This window comes from Canis lupus, chromosome 23 (genome assembly GCF_003254725.2).
Source record: "Canis lupus dingo isolate Sandy chromosome 23, ASM325472v2, whole genome shotgun sequence".
Lineage (NCBI taxonomy): Eukaryota > Metazoa > Chordata > Mammalia > Carnivora > Canidae > Canis > Canis lupus.
In genome coordinates this window covers 46,030,420-46,052,935 of record NC_064265.1, presented here as the reverse complement: position 1 = coordinate 46,052,935, position 22,516 = coordinate 46,030,420, and the positions used below count along the sequence as shown (strand labels likewise).

At 37.8% G+C, this 22,516-nt stretch overlaps 1 protein-coding gene across 7 annotated transcripts in view; it reads right to left on the bottom strand.

The window, feature by feature from the left end:
• Positions 1 to 22,516, bottom strand: part of MED12L (mediator complex subunit 12L) — a 323,628-nt gene that overhangs the window by 18,065 nt on the left and 283,047 nt on the right. For 5 of the 7 annotated variants that reach the window (XR_004808722.2, XM_025436195.3, XM_025436196.3 and 2 more), the window contains 6 exons: positions 21,483 to 21,694; positions 14,536 to 14,586; positions 8,764 to 8,853; positions 6,085 to 6,314; positions 3,076 to 3,232; positions 60 to 146 (listed from right to left, as the gene is read on the bottom strand). Coding sequence is in view for 6 of the 7 variants with exons in the window: in XM_025436195.3 (XP_025291980.1) it covers positions 60 to 146; positions 3,076 to 3,232; positions 6,085 to 6,314; positions 8,764 to 8,853; positions 14,536 to 14,586; positions 21,483 to 21,694 (827 nt within the window). In the remaining variant the exon portion in view is untranslated. The remainder of the gene's footprint in view (positions 1 to 59; positions 147 to 3,075; positions 3,233 to 6,084; positions 6,315 to 8,763; positions 8,854 to 14,535; positions 14,587 to 21,482; positions 21,695 to 22,516) is intronic. The other 2 variants (XM_025436197.3, XM_025436199.3) reach the window with 1 other exon arrangement.

The window sequence follows — 22,516 nt, the reverse complement described above, 5'->3', positions numbered from 1 at the left end:
ATCCAACCTGTCTTTAAAGAAGAACCCCACATGTTTGGTTCCCAAACACCAGGCCTTACCAAAGGCTGCTGTGGCTGCATCGCTTGGAGACCAAGGGTCTGACTCTGGGGCTGCGGGGTCTGCTGGGGCTGGGGGGGCTGCTGCATCTGCAAGGAAAAAAAGGATTAGACACTCAAACAGAGGGGGTAATACAGCTCAGTCTCCTCCCTCCCCCTATATACCTTGCATCTAATTACCTTGATGAACAAAAATGATAAACAGTTACCTCCTGCATCTTTGTCTTGACAAACATTATTCATCTTTCTTTCAAGGTAGGACCTAAATCTCGTCCCCTTGTAGGCTTCTTGGACCACACAACCCCAAGGAGCTCTTCCTTCCATAGTCACAGTGTTCACTGTCCATATTACCCTCTGGTGTCCTGGGACATCTTTTTATACTTAGTGTTTTTAACACCTTTCGTGTTATTTGCTCTTGCATCTAATTTATCCTATCTTTTATACCAGCAGGTTGGAAAAGGACTACGAAGTAATTACCTTTTTAGCCCCTAAGGCATCTGGAAGAACTCCTGAAGATTAATTTTTTTTAAAGAACAATGTAGATTTCTTAAAGAAAGCAAAACAGGGAGAAGAAGAGGAGTAATTCTTGAAGATCAGAATTTTTTTTTTTTTTTTTTTAAGTAAGACGTGTATGTGAGAAGTTCTGGCAAAAATTACCAGCATAAAAACAAATTATGTCAGTGACCCAGTTGGCTTAAATAAAGAGCCCTTAGTAAACACTTCCAAGTCACAGAAGAAATACAAACTACTCATCCACTATGTGGGACGAAGAGGAGAGGAAAATATTAATAGGTGGTTGGTCTCAGTGACCTTCAACATTTCCTCCACCCACGGACTTCCTCTGGATGATGACAATGCCAGACTTCTTTTTATCTTCTGCATTTCCAACCTGGTTTGCATACTATCCCCCCAAATTATTTGTCTTGTTTAGGGCAAGGTAATAAATAGCTATTACCAGATGGTATTTCCCACAGGTGCCAATACTCATGAATATGGAATTCTAGCAAGAGGTCTGGGCAGGGTCCTTCCCAACTGGGCCAATGCAAGTGGGACCAGAACCATAAGGATCGCAATATAAAGCCAATTCTTCATTTGGTTTTCTGTGAATTCTTCTAAGAAAAATCAACCTAACTTCGTAATTATCAATTTGTTCCTTTATGGTTGTAGTCAATCACAAAGAAAAGAGTAAGTATAATCCTTTTTTTTTTTTTTAAGGTTTAGATTTTCTTTTTTGTTGTTGTTCTTGTTTTTGGTCTTTCTAATATTTTATCTGAACTCAATTTGCCAACATATAACATCCAGTACTCATCCCATCAAGTGGAGTAAGTATAATCCTTAAGCAAAAGCAAAACCCTTTCCTTTATCTCCAGGGAATTTGTGGTAATGAAAAAAATTACCAGAAGGGCATATTACGCTACTCGGAATTAAAAAAAGAAAAACAAGTACATATTAAAAAACAAACCAAAGGAAAAAAACACTTTCAAAATGTACAGCCTTGAAAAGGCAATAGAAGACAGGAAGTAGTAAATAACTAATGTAATAACTTTCCTCTGTGGTTTGGAAATGAGTAATTTAAAGCAGAGGGAAATATAAATATCAGTCCTATAAAGTTCTGAAACATACCCTCAGAATCTGAGATAAAATTACTTATGAAAATATCATTATAATTATTCTTAATTTTACCAAATGAGTGATTTACTTATATTTTCTTATTGAACTCTTACTACACATTTAAGAGGTAGGTGCTATAATTATTTACATTTACTTATGACAAAACTAAGGATGACAGGGTTCTTACCATGCTGGAGATAACAACTATACATGTGAGACTGAGCATTTGTAGGCCACACTTCCCCTAAACCAATTACTATGTTATCAATTTTGTGATATAATCTTTTTTTTTTTTTTTTTTTTTACCATTTAACAGGTAACAGTTGAGGTGCAACTAATGACATCTTAGAACTAATGACATTTAATCATTACAGAACTTTTTCTTCTGGAGGATTTGTGTTGGCTTATGCCTATCCTGGAGGTACTGTCAACTAGAATTTTGGGGATCACACTGAATTCAGATTTCAAACCCATTTGAACTTGTGGTTCAAATAATGAGACAAGATATTTTTTCTTCCCTCCAACCAGGGTCAAGGTTGAGACATGCAACCTTGCAAGGTTTACTGTCCCTTTATGCAGGACAGGTTTATTGAACTCATTCCAAGGGTATGTTGGGTACCCTAGTTCTACTAGACTCCCCATTTTGGGTGGTGGTTTCTTTCTTTCTTAGTAACACATAAAATGATAGTGCATCTCAAGGTGAATTGCTGAGAAGAATCCACCATACAGACTTATCAGACAATATCCAAACAAATAACATAGGACAAACTTGCTAATAATGAACTTTACAAATGCCAACAGGTAAACATAAATAGCCTATATTCCCTAAATGAGTAAGTTAGAAGTAGAAATGTGTCCAGAGGAGGAATCCTTTGTCTAAGGTACTTAAATATTTACAGCAAATAAATGGAGACACTATGAGATACCCCACCCATCTCACTCCAACTTCACAGCTTAAATGGGACCAGAAGTGTCAGAGATACTGTTTTGGGTTGTAGACAGAGCTCTCTGGGAATCTGACACAAGCTGTGGACAGCTCAATCTTGCTTCTGTTTGTTTTCAAACACATGTAAAAAATTTTGCATTCAAATTGCAAGGCCTGTAGTTAAAGAGTGAGTGGGTGAGCGGACGTTTACACTATTAAGATAAAGGCAGCCAGTTACCCTCTCTCGAACCTCTGTCAAAGGGGAAAGATATTCTGCATAATGCACCCTCCTGCCCATGACCTGGGAAAAGCACCGAGAAAGACGACTCTGGCCAAGTCAGAACTAAATTTCACCGGCTGAACTCCTAGTGTCACCCATGCTGGGGGTTCCTGAGAACTTGGTAATGAAAGCCTGAGTGCCTCTTATTTCTTAGGACTGCTGAGACCCCCCCTCCTGCGCTGCCCTCACCCCCAGCCACAGACCTGGAGGAGCCTCTGCTGCTGTCGAACCTGCGGCTGCCTAGGTCTCATCGGGTCCTGAGGCAGGGGCACCGATGGAAGGCTGGGATGCGTGGAAGTCAGCACCGCATCGATTCCTCCACCTACCAGAGGGCTCTGCTGAAGGGACTGATGATTCAGTCTGGTAAAAAAAAAAAAATAACAACTTGGTTTCACACCCAGGCAAGCTGGCATATTTTTAATCAGTGCCACAGGCACATTATGTCCATACATACATACACACACACACACACACACACACACACACACACCAAAACCGTGTTCAGTATTCAGCTGTACAAAATTCACATGCAATAGAGACCAGTGATTAAAGATAATCTAGGTTCCCAGGGAGAGATGGAATCACTGGACAAAGGACAGCAAGCGTGCTCAATACAAGGTAAAAATTGCAATCATGTTTAAATTACTTTTAAAAAATATTTTAGTAGTTTTTAAACAATAAGTGACACTACTTGAGCATTTATTCTGGAGAAGGAACAGTTTTAATAAGAGTCTGAAAAGTATTATTTCATTTACTCCCCATGGGAATCCTCTGAGGTCGGCAGTTTTATTATCCCCATTTTATTTATTTAAGACTTTTAATTGAAAGATAGTCAACATTTATATTTTGGACAGTGATTTAGAAATGAGAAACAGCTCAATTTTTTTTTTGTTTTCAAACACATATAAGAAATTCTGCATTCACATTGCATGGCCTGTAGTTAAACATGAGTGGGTGAGATTCAGCAATCCATTATGAAATGCTCACCATGGAAGGGGAGCTACCATGTATACCCTGCAAGGTTATCCCAATAGTCCTGACTATACCCCCTATGCTACACATTTTCATCCCTCTAACTTATTTTATAACTAGAAATCTGTACCTCACAATCCCCTCACTTATTTTGCCCCTCTCTTTGTTCTTTTCCCTTTGGCAACCACCAGTTTGTTCTCTGTAGGTCTTAGTATGTTTCTGCTTTTTATTTGTTTTCTTAGAGTCCACATCTTAAGTGGAATCTTATGGTATCTTTCTCTGACTGCCTTACTTCAATTAGCGTTATACTTTCTAGTTCTGTCCGCATGGTCATGAATGGTGAGAAATCATTCTTTTTATGGCTGAGTAATACCCATTCTATATATTAAGGGCATCTTCTTTTTCTATCATCCATTCATCTTTTGATGGACGCTTGGGCTGCTACCATAGCTTGGCTATTGTAAATAATGCTGCAATAGACATAGGGGTGACTTTGAATTAGTGTTTCTGTTTTCTTTGGAATACCCAGTAGTGGAATTACTGGATGGTATGGTATTTCTTTCTTTTCTTTTTTTTTTCTTTCTTTTCTTTCTTTCTTTTTCTCTCTTTCTCCCTTCCTTCCTTCCTTCCTTCCTTCCTTCCTTCCTTCCTTCCTTCCTTCCTTCCTTCCTTCCTCTCTCTTTTCTTTCTTTCTTTCTTTCTTTCTTCTTTCTTTCTTTCTTTCTCTCTCTCTCTCTCTCTCTCTCTCTCTCTTTCTTTCTTTCTTTCTTTCTTTCTTTCTTTCTTTCTTTCTTTCTTTCTTTCTTTCTTTCTTTCTTTCTTTCTTTCTTTCTTTCTTTCTTTCTTTCTTTCTTTCGAAGCTCCACACTGTTTTCCATAGCAGCTGCACCAATTTACATCACTACCACCAGGCCACAAGTGTTCCCTTTTTCCCTACCTCCTTGCCAACACTTGTTGTTTCTTGTCTTTTTGATATTAGCCATTCTGGGATAGCTCATTGTGGTTTTGATTTGCATTTTGTTATTCCTATTTTAAAAATGAGAAAACAGAGAGCTAGAAGTGACTTCCCAAAGTTAGCCAGGAAAGAGCACAGGTGGGATTTAACACCACAACTGTTGAGCTCTGAAGTTCAAGTTCAATATGCTATGCTCCACTTAGAATAATAATACAATGCATGTTTCTCCAAATTTATTTATTTTCCCAAATGTGCTACCATCAACCATCCCAACCTGCCAGGCAGTCAACAACTGACTGCCAACACATGGAAGCTAAGCTGCTGTCTGCTATAGTTAAAAATTTTGCATGAAACTTAGTTCTTTTAGACCTATGCTATCCAACAGAAGTTTCTACAATGCCTAAAATGTTGTACAGCTGTGCTGTCCATTAAGATAGCTACTGGCCTCCAGGACCAGCTATATCATTTCTGGATCCCAGTATGAAACAAAAATGCAAGGCTCCTTGACCAAAAACTAGTAGGATTTTCAAGGTGGCGACAGCATATCATTAAATTAAGCACACGAGCCTTCTAAACACAGGATACTGTGTGACTGCACGGGTCCCACATCTTCAAAGTGGGCTCTGCTTGGCTGCACATGGTTACTAAACACTCAAAATGTGGCTAGTGTGACTGACAAACGCAATTTTTAATTTAATCTTGATTAATCTCTAATTTAAGTAGACACATGTGCCTGGTGGTAACCATACATCATGTCTATGAGATTCAATTACAGCAAGAACTGAGAAAGAATGTTTGATGATCCTCTTTTGCCAACCATACCTGAAAGTAGAAAAGGTGGAAACTAAAATACAGCAAAACTCTTATGTGCACCACGCACACTGAGTATTAACGATGACAGACTTTATGGCTCCAGTCCAAATATTCTAGTAAGACATTGCTAACAGTAACCAGTAATTTTTTCATATTAAGATATTTTTAGCCAAAAATCTTTTTAAAAGAGCGGAAAACACTGGAGCTAACATACTGCATCTAAAATATTGCACTCATACTATGGCAGATGTGAGTTTAATTACAGGAGCCTTAAATGAAATAAACAAGATAGGACATTGCTTATTTTGATCCCCTATCTGGATGCTACTAAAAATGAGATGACACAATGCAAATTATATGCAAATATGCAAGCTCATAAAAGTGATTATAAAGCACCATGCCCTAGACAATGCAGAACAAAGACAAGGCTTTGAGCGTCTACTATTGCAATCATTATTTCCACATGTATCACCTCTGAGAGCCAGTCAGGGGCTGCAGGTATGGCGATGCCTGCTGCTGAACATAGCCACTGGGCTGCTGCTGCATCTGTCTGAGTCTTTCCATTAGCGCCGGGTTGGAATGTGTGGCTGGATAGGTTCTGGAGTTATAGTTAGGAGACAAGACCACGCCACCAGCCTGCTGCTGTGGGGTCTGCTGCAAAGGCATCTGCGTTCCATACATCGTATAGCCCTGGGGCATGGTCTGCAGGAGGGCACAAGAAGTCAATGTTTCAATTTACCACCAACTTTGCTATCACTAAGCTATATGGGGCAAAAACAAAGCCAGGAGGTGCTCCCTGAAAGTCACGGTTCCCTGAGGTTCTTAAAAGTCAACATAGGAGGAGGACTATTCTGGAGGCAAAAGGCTAGTGGGAAAGCTATCTAGATAAGGATGAACTATCTAGATAAGGATGCATCAGAAATTTCCATTTAAAAAAAAAACATGGGGCACCTGCATGGCACAGTCAATTGAGCACCCAATTCTTTTTTTTTTTTTTTTAAGATTTTATTTATTTATTCATGAGGGGGGTGGGTGGGCAGGCAGAGACACAGGCAGAGGAAAAAGCAGGCTCCCTGCAGGGAGCCTGATGTGGGAATCAATCCTAGATCCCAGGATCACCCTGAGCAAAGGTAGGTGCTCAACAGCTGACCCACCCAGGGGTCCCAAGCATTCAACTCTTGATTTCAGCTCAGGTCACCATCTCAGGGTTGTGAGACTGAGCCCTGCAATGGGCTCCCCACTCAGCATGGAGTCTGCTTGGGATTCTCTCTCCCTCTCCCCCCTTTGCCCCTCCCACTCGTTGCCCCTCCCACTCCCTTAATATATTAAAATAAACAAAGAATTGGGATTCTCTCTCCACTCTCCCCCCTTTGCCCCTCCCACTCGTTGCCCCTCCCACTCCCTTAATATATTAAAATAAACAAAGAAACAAACAACCATGAATCCTCATTTGGTTAAGGGATCAGTTTTAGAATAAGTTGAGTACTTTGAGGGAAGGAAAGACAGGTTTCTGTATAGAAATAATCAGGCAAGCATCTATACCTCAAGTGCACAGATGACATCGATGTTCAACAGATCCAAAGCACCATTAATGTCATTTCCAAAATTAGAAAGAAAAGCTACCTATGTCCATTGTAAATCAAAATGATGGAGTATACTTTCCGTATATATGACTACACCTACGCTTTGGATCTGATGAATTTGTCTGTAGTAACTAACCAGTTATTTAAAAAAGAAAAAAGAAAGAAAAAAACAACTCACACCAACAAAACAAAAAAAGCCCCACCACACCAAAAAATAATACCTTAACTGGAAAGTAAGGGTGTAACTGGGGACTATTTGATACCCTCTAGTCCTGGTTGGACTATAGCCCTTTTCAGCACTCTACCAATACTCTTGATTATTTAATTTTTCTATTCAATATTAATATGACTGCCTATTCCCCCTAAATCCTGACACCTAATGTAAATGAAAAACCTGAAGTTCTGCTGAGTGACTATCTGCAACTTATAGAATGGAATACTGATTTAAATAGAAGAGGCCTGCTCTTCAATCCGCAAAGAACCACATTCTAGGTGGTTTAATGGCTCTGACTTGGAAGCCAGAGTAACGCATAATAAACTTCCAGCCAGCAGCATGCGTGGATCCAGCTGTGGGGCTCAGTGCCTGTGAGAGCCAGTTGCAGATTGCCTTTTAGCTGTGGGCACGGTGCAAACTGTTAGGCCCTCTAGCACTCTTGCCACCATCTCTGTGCTCCTCGTTATGAGAGGGACAGAGTAAAAGTATAAAGATGCAGAAACAACAAAATCATTAGAAAAAACAGCTCAAGAGTTGCTTTATATTAAGGCAAGTCTATCATTTGCAGAGCGGCTACTACGGGTCTGGCATGATGCATGATGCTGGCTCCACAGGATGTCTTCCGTCCTCACATTGCTCATCTCTATTTTACAAAGAAGGAAACCAAGACACAGAATAACTCACGCAATGTTACACAGCTAGTAAATTCCAGGAATTGAGACATGGTCGGATTCCAAGGCCAATTACCTTCTTTTTCTAGCATGATTCCTCTTCAATCCTATCTTTTAATATGATAAGTTCGATCATGAATTACATTGTTATTCATTATAACAAGTACTCTGGGACTGTGAAGCATTTCAATACCTACCATCATCATCAGTAGAGAGGTTATTTGTATTTTTAATTCAAGAGCTTTCTGAAATGTTTTATGCTCTTTAAATTAGTGAATCTTAAGGCTTGTTCATCATCGGTAATGCTTTTTTTGAGATGTCAATTATAATCTATAAGTAGAAGTACTGAGTATGTTCTAGACCCCATAAGGAGCAAATATCCCATTTAATTAGTTGCCCGCTTTAATTAAGGAACATTAAAAATCCAGCAGCAAAAAAAAAGGGGGGGGGGGCGGGGGAGGCACCTGGGTGGTTCCGTGGTTGAACTTCTGCCCCTTTGGCTCACGTAGTGATCCCAGGGTCCTGGGAATCCAGTTCTACAGGGGGCTCCCTGCAGGGAGCCTGCTTCTCCCTCTGCCTGTGTCTCTGGCTCTCTCTGTGCATCACTCATGAATAAATAATTAACATCTTAAAACAACAACAAAAACCCAGTAGCATCTACAAAGCAAAGCAAATGCAGGTACCTGTGCTTGCTGCAGCCCTGGATACTGGGGGAGCTGAGGGGAGGGCCGAGCTTGTGCAGCAAAGAGAGCAGCCTGGTCCCCTGGTGGCCCCTGGAAAACAAAGCCAAAGTGGACTCTTGATCATAACAGCAAGAACTTGATTTGCACTCCTGGCTAATTACCCGGATGACCCATGACACTAAATCTTATTAGATGATTTACACACCTTGGAGATTCCCAAACTGCATTAAGTATAACTTCTCATCAATTTTCTATGTGTGTAGAGACTATTAACCTTATTTCTCCCAAAGACTATAGATGTTTCCAACAATAACACAGACATAAATACAAACCAAAATAATCAGTGGTCTACTTATGAGAGAGGCTCTGAGATAGCTTTCCCTGCATAGAAATGCCCCTCTAGACTGAAAGGCTCAATAAGTCTCTAAGGGTGAAATCTGAAAGCACAGAGCTGTACCATTCTGTTCCCATAAAAGAAAGAGAATATGTAGTATATACAAATTTCACGACTTTTTAATGAAGTTTCTTCATAGTGACCTAAAATTATCTATTTAATCATGTAGTCAAGAGATGAATTTGGTATCTCCCATGACTAATCTTCAATTAGAATACAATCAATAAAAATTTACATTAATAACAAATATACTTCTAATGAAGTACAAAATAAACCAATTAAAATCTGCTCACCAAGTCTTCGTTTAATGCATGTGTTGCCCTTTGAAAAATACATAAGAGCAGCTGTATGTGTTTTATGTTATGGTGCCAGAAGCTATTTCATGGAAGCTTGTGATAATCATCACAAAAAGAGGTCCAGCTTCCAACCATCCCTGGTCTTTTATAGGACTTAGTAATTATAAAGAATGGGGCTTATTCCAAAATATTTTACTATTGTTTTATAGAATAGATGTCCTCGTTTTTCAAAAGTGTTAAATTATATAAAAGCATTTAATGTGCTTGAAAAGTAGTGTAGACTTTTCTAACAGAGAGAAAACAATTAATTTTAAAGGGTGAACACAACAATTATTAAATATCTATTCTACACCAGAGATTGGGCTTCTTGTTCTTACTCCCATTTTCTCACAAGAACTCTGCAAACAGGGAGGATCAGCCCTACTCATTTTTCTTCAGAGAAAAGCCAGGCTTAACGAGCTTAAGCTGCTTAGCAAGCTCACTGAGCTAGACCTGGCAAAGCCATTATCTGAACTTAGCCAGGGTTTCTTGCCGTTATGACAAGATGTCTCCATATGTAATATTAAAAATGGAAATATTTAAATCCTCGTGTAGTGCTTATCCTTTAGTGGCATACAGCCTCTAAAACTCACTCTAATAAAAAATGGAGAGAGGAATCTCTAGTAAGACTTGTTACTGAAATACCGAGACCAAATGTATACATTATATAGTAAAATCCTTTCTCTGATCTTCATATAAAATCAGTTGAGTGCATTTCTTAAGGTGACTGTCCATCCAAACATGGGCCAAATGCAAGTTTCTGAGAGTGCATATAATAGCTTCAACAAGAATCCAAATTTCCACAATAGGGTATCATAAAGATACTCTCAGCCTTTAGCTGATTAACCTAAGTGCAATTATGTCTGTATTTACTTGGGTCTAAGGAAAAGAGCCCCAACTCCTTCCATGAGAACTCACTCCATGGCAGTGTGGCCATCCGGAAACTACAACTATTTCCCCCAGAATATCTGAAAGGCTTTTGATCTTCCAAACACTGCCAAGGAGTCCTTAGGTCAATCACATCTTAAAATGCCACTCCTCAATCAGTGGTCTCTGAAACATAGCGTATCGCTTTTTTGTGGGGACAAATATTTGCATATTATCATTTTTACAGAAAGGAAGAAAAATGATTTATTTATATGTGAGTTAAAATCCTTGAGATCCATAAGTAGTTTACAATTCTCACACTGTGTTTTGTCTTAGAGGGAAACAAGATGTGTATGTGACAGCTGCACATGGGTGCAGAAAGACAGATCTTTTCAAACTCGTCACTCTTCCTTTGCTTACTGAAGCATCCTATGAAAGGAACCATGACTTACACATGGAGAAAACTAGAATACTAATAAGGTAAATATCTGAGTTACGGGGCAACACTCTTATTGCCAAGTAAAAGTTGAGACCATGGACATTTGAGAAATAAGAAATATGAATTTAAAAGTACTCTCCATAAAAAGAAATTTATAAAATTAACATGTAAAGAAAAACTAACTTTCAAAGAAACAGAGAAAGGGTTAAGAAATCTCAAATATAGTTTTTACACTGTAATATTCATGCATTCTCTGTCAATCGTTTTTGTTTAAAGGTAAACTTTTTATTTATAAACATACTATGTTCCCTCCTACCACCAATTTTTCCTGACTTACTACTTAAGTACAGTAGGTAGCAATTCAGATATGCAATCTTCTTCCTGGGAAAAATCAAACACTCCAAGCTGGCCAGTAGTCCCCATGTGCTCTAGCTTTATCATCAGGTTTCTTTGAATGAAAAATACCACAGTCTCTCCCACAAAACTCAAATGCTCTACTTTTGCCCCAGAAAAATGCTAGAAACACATTATACCAACTTGTACAAATAGCTGAATTATTTGAATAAAGAATGAATAAGAAAAGTTCTTTAGGGACATGACTTTATAAATGCTGACCAAGGACCACAATGTGGGATAAGCAAGGATACTAAAGACTAAGATTTAGTAAGTTTCTTAATGATGGCAGTGGTTTTGCTGCATTAAATCTGGAAGAGACTATATAATGTATCATTCAAACTGGGACAGGCCAGGACAAGAGATGCAAAGTGGAACCATCCATACCTGGCAAATCAGGACATATGGTCAACTTGATTACATATAATTCATTTATCTGTAATTTTCTGAAAACTTTCTAAGATTTCATTTATGTGTAAGCAGTTTCGAGCATGGTGTTTGGCACATAGTAAGTACTCAATAAATATTGAGAAAATCTAAGATTCAATTTGGTTTTATATGTTAACCAAGAGTTCCAGAAGTAAATTGGAATTTATACTTCAGCATAGTTTACCAAGTGCTTTCCAATTGCCCCATATTTTTCAGCATACTCTTTTGTTTTGAAAATACAATTTTAATTTTTAGCACCTATCATTCTAACGGTTATTTGTACCTGCATTAACATCTGCAAAGTAGCTGAATTTCCCCCCTTATCCTGCTTAACGGAGACAATCAAAGGTAACATTAACTTCTTATTTTTAATGTGTGCAAAAGGATAATAACTCAGGAGGCTGGTTTTTGACCAAATATTTGTACCTATCCAGCTGCCATTTGAGTTTGAGCACATGCCTAGAAGAGAAAATAAGACGTGTCTGTGCCCCTGCTCAAGGTCCCATGGCTCAGATACCTGACTTACACATGCTAAAGGAATAAGCCACAGTTAACTGGGAAGTTTTGGCAACTACATAGACCCTACATTGTTACCGGAGGTAAATTCCTACATGTGGTCTCTCTAGTTTGTTTCTATGCACTTTGCTTTGGGCTTGACTCTATATAGGAAACCTAACTCCACTGCATTTTTTTTTTAAAACTTCCACTTTCTAAAAACTTAGGAAACTGTGCTATTCAATTCGGACCCATTCTTCCTGGCCTTCATAAGAACAATTCTCTCTTACTGCTTTATCTGTAATCAGACAAGTGAAGTATCTGAACCCAAAGAGATGGTGATTCAAAGGGCTTTTGCATAATTTGAAATACATGCATCCAGTAAGTTTAAAATTCTTGATAAATCATCCTCAATTTTCATTCCTCTGGGTCTTGTTCTCTTCATTTAGCGATTACTCCCCCTCAGTCAACTGGAAAAAAATGTGAAGATCTCTTTCTACAAGAGAATTAGTTATGCCTCCAACTAGCTGACAGCCTGACAATCAGCATTTCAGGGTCCAGGATTTTCTATTCACTCAGTTCACTAGCAATGAATTTTTGAAATCCCTATTTAGTAACTTTTCAATGGTGTTTTAGTGTCTCAAGCACAGAAGCAAACCATACCCTAAAAAACTGTGGCCAGATTTTGTGACTTTGTTTCTGATAATGCTGATTTAAGGGAAAAAAAAATCCCCCAGTAAAAATCAGTGGGTAATGTTATATGAGTCACCTAGCAAAAAGGGTTTTATTTGTGACTATTCATTTGGAAGGTACTGAGTAATGGTGCCCAAGGCTAAAATAACACGTGGTGTGAACCAGAAACTGTTGTCATCACATCATACTGGTATATTTTGATTGCAAGTAATAGACACAGAGAAAATTCTATAAATATAAGAGGTCCAGTTGACCACCTATGCTTGATTCTTTTAAAATGCTTTTATATAAAATGTAACTTGGTTGGGAATCAATTAACAGTAACATTAATGGCTGAAACAAACTGATTCATTCTAAAATAAACACCTCACACAATAATGAATTTTTACGAATTATTCTTAATAACGTGTCCATAAGTGATGAATATATGACTGGTTGAGAATATACACACTTACTACATTCTTAATAATGGAGAAAATTAAAGGAAAATAAGAATGGTGAAAAGGACAGCAAAGGTATATACATACATTTCCATTAATTTGAATGAATATAAAAAGCATAAAAACCTTATGACTTTAAACACTTGTTTGATAAATATTTGTTCTTTTAAAAAATCAATGATTGATGCAAATTCTATTTTATCAAATTTACATTATCATCTAAACAAAATGCCCAACAGCAAACATAAGCTATCTCCAAAATATTTAATTTGATAAACTTTATTCAAGTTTTTAAATAAAAACCTCACCTGCTCTCTGTGCACCACAAAGTGTCAAGAAAAATTAATAGAAAAATTGATTATTTTCACAAGTCCCCAAACTTTTCTTATCTGAATAACTATTAAAGAAATTGCCTACATGACAAGTATTTAATAACCTAAATATTTTCAAAAATTGAACACGCAATTACGGACATTTTCACCAATGTACAGAAAACGTTACCCATTAAAATTGGCAGTGAAACAAGTTGACTTACATTCACATCTGAGATGTGTGCTCTTTTTTATTCTAATGCTTCTTGGGTTTATGTTGTGGGTTGGCTACCTGATACAGAAACCTATAAGTAATTTAATGCAAAACATGCATTCTTAGCTAGCCCAGGCAAAGCAAAAGAGGTGAAGTCTTATGACATGCATGCACAAGACCTACGCTCAAAAAAAACATCTTCTCCGTCCCGGAAAGAAAAGAGAGATGATGCGTTCTGTTGAGAATTTCAGAATAGCCAGTGAGTGAGTGGGATGTGATGAGAAGGGTGTATTTCATAACCACAGTTGGCATTATCTTGCACTGGCCTATGAATCAGCATGCCATGCGTTCCTCTGCTAATGATGTAAATTACCACAAAGGGAAGCAAGAGCTCAGGAATAGATGGGTTCAAAACTGGAACTGAGATGAAGGTGCAGGAACTGGTATATGTTCCCAAGCCCAGGCCATGAATGTCCATTGGTTTCTATACCGTTACACATAAATGATGAAAATCATGAGGCAATCAAAGGGAAAAACTTTCAGAAATAAATCCCATCAAATTGAACATGGTCGATGCATTCATGATTCTGTGTTACAGTCTCAAACGTAAACCAAGTGAATTACAGTGAAATGAAGACTATAAGTTTTACCAGCTATAGAAGAATAACCCGCTTCTCACTTTGATGTTCAAAGAGTAATGCTCTAAAAATTTACTTAAAAAAAAAAAAAAGACAGAAAAAGGAATGACAGCAGGGGTGTTACCATTATGTTGTCAAAGTCTTCCAGAAGGGAGACAGCAGAGTTACAGAAGTCCTACAGAAAGGGGACAGCAAGAAAACGGCAGACAATACAGATAAGATTTTTTTAGCCTAATGATGTAGGTAGCCACAATACATATGAAATAGTTCATTTTAAAACAATGTTTCAGGGAGTCAAGACTGAAAAACCCAGGCCCTACAGAGGCTTCATTAATTCATACACCAAATGACATCACTATAGACTGGACATATATGGTAATATTCATGTAACAGGAGAGCAGAACCCAGAAGTTAAATGGTGACATAAAAGAAGTAGGGGCACTATCAGACAGACACTTGCTGTACCTAAGGGATATTGGGACTCCACTGTGAGCAACAGGCTGTCAGAGTCCTCCTCGCCTACCGCCAGTAGGACAGCACAGGACATGCGGGGCACATTAAACACACAAGACATTAAGTGAACAAGTCTGCGGGTCATATATTGTTGGAGGATATATAATTAGATAGATAGCTCCATCCTAAGTGCAGGTGAAAACTGGGCATTCTGTTAACCACACATTCAATCAACCAAAACGGCCAACAGATAGTTATAAGGCCACCAGTGTCTACAAACTGACAGGGAATCTGATTTAGAAAAAGCTAATGAGATATTAAAATTTTCGGCTCACTGAGTTTTATAGATAGAGATAAGGCAAAGGATTATCAACCGTCATAAAAAATTTATTATTATACTAAGGACTAAAAATTATAGGAAAAAATTTCCCAAGCAAAATATCTCTTCTCACTGTTTTTGGTGTAGGTATATAATTCACTGCATCCATACATTTGTATTTGGATCCGACAACCATCTTTGTCCACTCTTTCCACCCCCTACTCTTCTCTCTCCTCTCTCCTAAAAATTAAGCTGTACGTTATTTTCTAGACATTAGGTGCCTAATTTCAGCAAATGAAATAAACATCTTTCTCATCATTCAAGTAGATAGAGACATGCCAAATATTAATAAGCAAAGCACTCATTTCTCTGGACATGATGGGTTTCCATCCAAGGAACAAAATGATAGCGTTCATGACATATTTACTAGTTTAGGGGTTTTCTCCAAAGTTCATTTTTGCTACTGACACGTATTTAAATAATACTGTTTGAGTGAATGCATTAAAAGTAATTGTCAAAATTCAAGATGTGTTTCAATGAGGCTATTCTGCTCACCTTTAGCAAATAAGAATAAAATCATTGTGAAATACACTCAAATTATACTATCAGGGGAACTGCAGAAGGGAAACTTTGAATAGCTAATAAAGTTATAAAAGATGCCTAAGCTCACAGGTAATTGGGAAATACAAATTAAAATGTCCTAATACTGTTTCACCTGTTCTGAATGAGAAAATCATGATCTGAAAATATCAAGGGTTAGTGGGGATGTGAAGGAAGAAAAATATTCTTTCATTACTGCTGAGAATCATGACCACTTTGGAAGTTAAATCAGCATTTCCAAGTATATATTCTCTTTTCTTCATATGAGCAGAAGGAACATGTTTACTGGTTTACTGTGGCATTGTTAAGGGAAAAAAAAATGGAAATAACTTAAATGATCAACAGGACAGGTAAATATTATGCTAATATTCATAATGTACTAGCATCAAACACGGCAAATGAATAAAACTACATGTAGCAAAGTAGATAGAATTCAAAACTGGTAAAAATAAAAAGTTGCAAAACAATGCAATAATACATGTGAGACAATTATGTAACGTTTCGGATCTGAAAGTAATGCTCTATGTTTATGTTCATAGTTGCAAAAATATGTAGTAAAAGTATAAAAACATTCGGGAGAAAGGAAAACACTAAATCCACGATAATGATTATCTGTTTATAGGAAAGAAGGGAAACAAGAGTAGACATACTGCAATGTTTTATTTTTTTTTAAATGACCTAGAGCAAATATGGCGGAACATGACTATTCAGTAAAGCTAGGCTGGAAGTCCATTCGTGTTTGTTATATTTTCTATTCTTCTCTGTATGTTTGAAATACATTTCTAGAGAATGAGACAGGGAGAGAACAAAGGAAGGAAACAGATATCCAAGGTCAGGCCTAGCCCTAGGGTAAGAGATCAATTACCAAAGGGTAGCTGCTCAACTTCAATGGGTTTCATCAATCCAAGAGGCATGTTTTCAGATTGTTACTGATTTACTTTTGCCAGGGAGCTAACTAGTCTGGGAGGCTCTGACTCATTGTTCTCGCTTTATCTAATGCCTTCATTTGATACACAATGATAGCACCTGCTCTGTGTTTAATAACCTAATATTTTTACAAGTAACCATTAGCTATTACTGGGCACATGATTTCTGTCCTCTATTGGAAATCCACCACTTTAATGTCATCAATATCCACATGACTAACTGTAGCCTATAACCAACTGCATTCTTCCAAATGTGTCTCAGCGAAATTTAAGCTAAACGTATTGCCTCTCTTTGGGTCATTAAAATAAACTGGCTGGCACTGATTATTAGAAAGAACAGCAAAACAGTTTTGTACTCTGAAAGGGGGAAATTAGGATAAAGTTTTACCATAAAACAAGGCAAATAATGAAGTCATTTTTGTGGATCAAGGCTTAAAGATTCCCTCCAAAAGCCCTCTCTTTCTAGAAAATTGTTACAGTTGTGAGTGTTGGGGGCGCGGGGCAGGGGTCATGAAGAAATGCCTTCTGTCAGAAGAAAAATACTGGATGTAAGAAAGAGGTGACTGGAAAACAATTTAAGCAGCATTTGCATGGTTTTCACCAATATTTTATATTTTTGTGACGATTCCCATAGGATATACAGAAAATACAATATAGTGATATTCTTATCACTGAAACTGGAATCAGCCCTTCTCAAGTTTGTATTACAGAATTTAGACTGCAAAAATATACTGCTTTAAGAAACCAAAATGGTTATTAGGAAAACCGAACAATATTCTATCTTACTGGTATCTTCTATGGGCAGCTGCTGTGCAACAGTTTTATTAGGGACAGTTAATACAATGACAGAAATAAAGCACTTAAGGGCTTTTACTCTCTTTTAATCCTTACCATATTTAAGAAAATAAGGATCATTTTTATGGGATAGAGATTTCCCTTGAAATAATACATCCATCCGTAACATGATAGTAATGGAACAGTAAGTATAACAGCTAACATTTTTTGAGCACTTACTATGAGCCAGCCACTGTTGTTAAGGGCTGTTAGATGTATTAAAACATTATTTTCACAAGAACTCTATAAACATTTCAGTAGCTCCATTTTATAGATGAGGCTTTGAGGCACAGAAACGTGAGAAAATTGCTACAGAGAGTCCCATTTAAATGAGGGACATGGAATAAGGAATGGAGAGTGATCGTTTTTACTTTCCTGGATAACGAGTGTAACTCAAAAGAATAAAAACCAGTTTCCTTGTCAAAACACCTTTTTCCATACCAATATATGCTAAAGATGTAAGGAAGTACACTCAATTATAACCACTGCATCAAATAATTTGATTAAAAATACTTAACAATATCCATGCTCTTTAGCATCTGTTTTCCAGACACTATACCAATGTCTTAATATATTCTTTAGGAAATACAAGAATGACCCGTAACAGAAAATTCCATGACCAAATGAAGCAGATGTTCAGTTTCTGCAAGCAGACATAGAGTTATTTGATAATAGTGTTATAGTATTCATGCACCATCTAAGGCTAGGTAATTCTACGTACATCAGCTTCTTTACACTAAGATGGGAAGAGGCTAAGTGGACTCTGTAAGGTCTGAGACATATCCAGAATCCAGAGTTTATGTCCTCCCTGCCCCATCGAGATTTTCAAAAGAACCATAACTGAAGTCACTTCTGGAAGCAGTCAGAAGGAGGGTTAAAATGACGTTGTGGATAAAAGTCAGACTGCAAAGGATTAAGGCTACTAGGAAGCTCTAAGCTCCTGGAAATAGTTTCTCAAGACATTTGGTAAACCTTTCATAGATTTCTACCCTCTGCTCAATAGAGAGTATAAGACCTGGTGTCTGACCATGTTAGAAGAGGGTCTACCAAGGGGTGATTACTGGACAACTGGCCTAGGGAGCAGTCACATCCAGGGCTGGGACAAACTCATCAGTCTTTAAAAATAAGCATCTGTTAAAATTCCAAAAATAAGTTTTGAAGGTTAAGATCAATGGAAATTCTCTAACATGTTTGCTACATTTAAGAAAATGAATTCCTAATAATTAGAAAACTGCTAGGTAAGAAGAAAAATGATTTCTATTTCATCAGAAAAAAAAGACATCGCAAGTTCCTACATAGCTAGAGAGAATCACATTACATGTAGGCATGTTAACCTGAGAAAACGGTCCTGGCCAAAATTAGAATCAACATTTTTCTATCAAGTCTCATCATGAAGGATATAGGTCAGTACTAAGTAGAAAAACAACTGACTGCATCCAGGATCATATATTAAAACTTATCAGTATCACTTATATTCCTTATGATTCTGCCTTTATTCCAGTTTAAGGATTACCACAGGAGAATTTTTTTTGGTCACAATATCTTATTTTGCTAGATTCCAGGTATATTAATCGTTTGCACATGAGAGGAAAGGAGCCAACATTTCTGCAGGACCTCCTAGATGAAGGTACTCGCAAATGCTACATATGATCTCAATGACTCCATATGGGACCATTTGACCATGCAGCTGCACCATGCATGTATTTCACTTCCTCAGAAGAATACTATTTTCCCTCAAGTATCCAACACTTGAAGAACGGTGAGAGAAAAAAATCTGCTTCTGAAATCTCATCAGAAACAATAAAGCAAGTTTCAAACAACTGTTAAGAAAGAATATGGGGGTAGGGGAGGTAAATATTGTACAAACATTGTTATGAAGCTGAATTTTTACTGCTCAAAGAAGGATTCCTAACTTCTCAAAAGGTCAAAAAATAATAAAAAAAGAAAGACAAGACAATAATGAGAAGAAAAAGGAAAGAAAGAGCTGGCAAAAAGAATCAGAAAAAGAATGAGCTGTTAATTCTTATTAGTACATGCAATACAACTCTACATGGTATAAAAGAATGGTCAGGTATTTTTGAGTGGTTTGAGGCAAAGTGTAGAAGTAATGGGGTCCTCTAGGTGCATTTCAGGTCATAAGCTTGCCTTCTGCAAATATGCAAGAATCTCTGGTTGTATGTAGATTATTCAATTCCTTAAAAAAAAAGTGCTTTAGAGAAAATTGCTTGTCATGACCTGTATCATAAGTAAAGCTTTTGAGGACAAGCATGTTTACCTATAAATGGCCCAGCAAGCTTTTCTCCCAGGCTAGGAATCACTTAGAGCAGTTCAAAACTGAACTTAGCAGTATTAGTCTGAAAGTGGGCTACTGAATAGTGAAAATCCCACCGAGGTTCTTAAATGTCTCTAAACATTCTGCATATTTAATTAAAATAAGTATTTTTTAATATTTTAATCAAATGCTCATCATTTCTGTGTAAGAAGCTACTTAGGCCCATCTTTACCTGACACCTAGGGAGTTTGAGCAATTGCTAGAGGTCAGGGAGAAACAAACATGCAATGACTGTTGTTTGCATTCCCATACAGTTGAACTAGTTTCCTCTGGCCTGTCCTTCTTAGAATACAGGTAAAACCAAGAATCATTTTTAAGAATGTATAATTAACCATCCCACCCTGAGCTCCCCAAATCACTAAGTGGACCAGATGCAAGAGTGCCATAAGTTACACGACAGAGATATGCCTAGTAAGTTATCCAAAACACAAATAATATTTTTAAAAGCATTAGAATCTCTTGCTAATTTCAAAGTTTTATGGTTTTTCTCAGAGCAAGATATACCTGTGGATTGGCTACTTCCTTTGAGGTTCAAAAAAGTACCTAAATCTCAGGGTTGGTGTAGGATATAAGACAATTAATACATTTAAAGCGCTTAGAAATGTTTTGGCAAATAGTAAGTGCTCTATTGGTGTTAGCTGCTATTATTATTATTATCCTCCTCATCTTCATTAAAATAGTGCATTTTTAGAAAAGTTGGAAAGAACAGAAATATACAGAAATGAGGAGGGGGGAGTCCCAATCTCACCCCCTCTTTTCCCATTTTCTTTATTTGTACAGATCTGTGGGCTTCATTGAGCCTGTCGTAAGCTGTGTATAATTCCCATCATTGTTTTATTCAATAATCACTGTCCTCTCAACAGTTAAAGAGAATTGAGTTAGGTGGCATAAAAACAGCAAAAATATCAATCAAGAATGGAACTGAAGAGAGCGTCTGGGTGGCTCAGTGGTTAAGCATCTGCCTTTGGCTCAGGTTATGATCCCAGGATCCTAGGATTGAGTCCCGCATGGGGCTCCCCACAGAGAGCCTGCTTCTCTGTCTGCCTATGTCTCTCATGAATAAATAAATAAAATCTTAAAAAAAAAGAAACTGAAGGTATCTATATATTGACTATTATTTGTAATATATTCTTTGCTATAGACCTATTAAGTACATATTGAAAACAGTCTATGCAGGGCACTGGAGAGAGAAACCTTAGAATTAACATCAAGGCTTTAGAGATATGACCTCAGAGTAATCAATCTAATAATAATACATGAAAGTAGAGCTAACAGGTGGAGAGAAGATAGTGATAATTATAGGGAATGAGTGCTCAGGGTCACTACAGGGATGAAAGACTTGCTGCTTCTCAGTGACTGGAGGGTCATCAGCTCCTCTTGTTTTAAAGCATACTTGGAATGAACCCAAGATACTTCAAGCTCTTATTGCATCAACGAGAACAGTAAAATCCACAAGGGGTATAAATAAACCTGTAGGCAAGCTATACCTGCACGCCCACAAGATTTCAGGGATGTAGGAGCAGGAACACTGCGCCCCATAACCTACACACCCCTAGCTAGAGGTGCAAACAAAAGGCAGAGGGCTCCACTGCTGGATCTGGACAAACCTGTTGGAAGGGTCGAGCCTGGGCTTGCCTGAGAAGCCGCTGCTGCTGCTGCTGCTGCAGAAGCTTCATCTGTATCAGCTGCTGCTGCGAGGTGATGGCGTGCAGCGGGGGTGGCTGCATCATGGCCCCCGAACGCCGCTGCAGCATGTTGGACAGGGCTTGTTTGGTGTTGGTGGGGACAAAGGAGCCCGTGGGGTCCAGTCTGGAGCCACCTACAAAAGCAACCGGAAAGAAGGGCTCTCTACGCGTGTTAATGCAACAGGTCTTCCTTATTTTATCAAAACAGAAACCTTACCTTCGAGGCCTCACTTTAAGGCCCGGCCTCACCCCATACAGTGGAACTAGCTTCCTCTGTGATAGCTTCCTATGTCGAGAACTGCGGAATTCCCAAAGGACGGGGACAGTGATGTAGGAGTGAGTTATTGTATTTCAATGATTTCACGGAGGCCCCACTTCGGTTGATAAACTAAAAGGCCTGAGACAGACTCGTGGGCAGAATTTTGGAATCACGTGGGTTTTAAATTATGCAAGGCCCTCGGGAACACGTTTCCTGCCTAAAAAGTGTACTGCCTTCCTGGTGGCTTTTGCCAGGTGTCCCAAGCCAGTCACAGAAACTCTTTTGTCATTTTAAACAAATCTGAAACTCACGGTATTTAAGTTTCTTTACCATGGCAAAATAAATATGCCTCTTTTGTCAAAGAGGCATGAAAATACTCTCAAAACTTGAAAGGCTTGGAAACTTCAAATACGACTCGAAAGTCAGAACACATCTTTTGAAGCCTTAAAAGCAAACAAGAAACGCTGATTATAGTGATGCTTCAGAAACCAAAGGAAATCCTTAATATTTGCATATATAATTTGTCAAATGCTTTTAAGAGCTTGGGGGGGAAATTTTCAACATTTGCAGGCTTCAAACAAGATGTCAATCATTTACCTACCAGTCAGTTTATATTCTTTAACATATGTGTGATAAATCCTCTCTATAAATATCTCACAAAAGAGGTTTTATCTTTTTTTTTTTTTTAAAGCAAGTT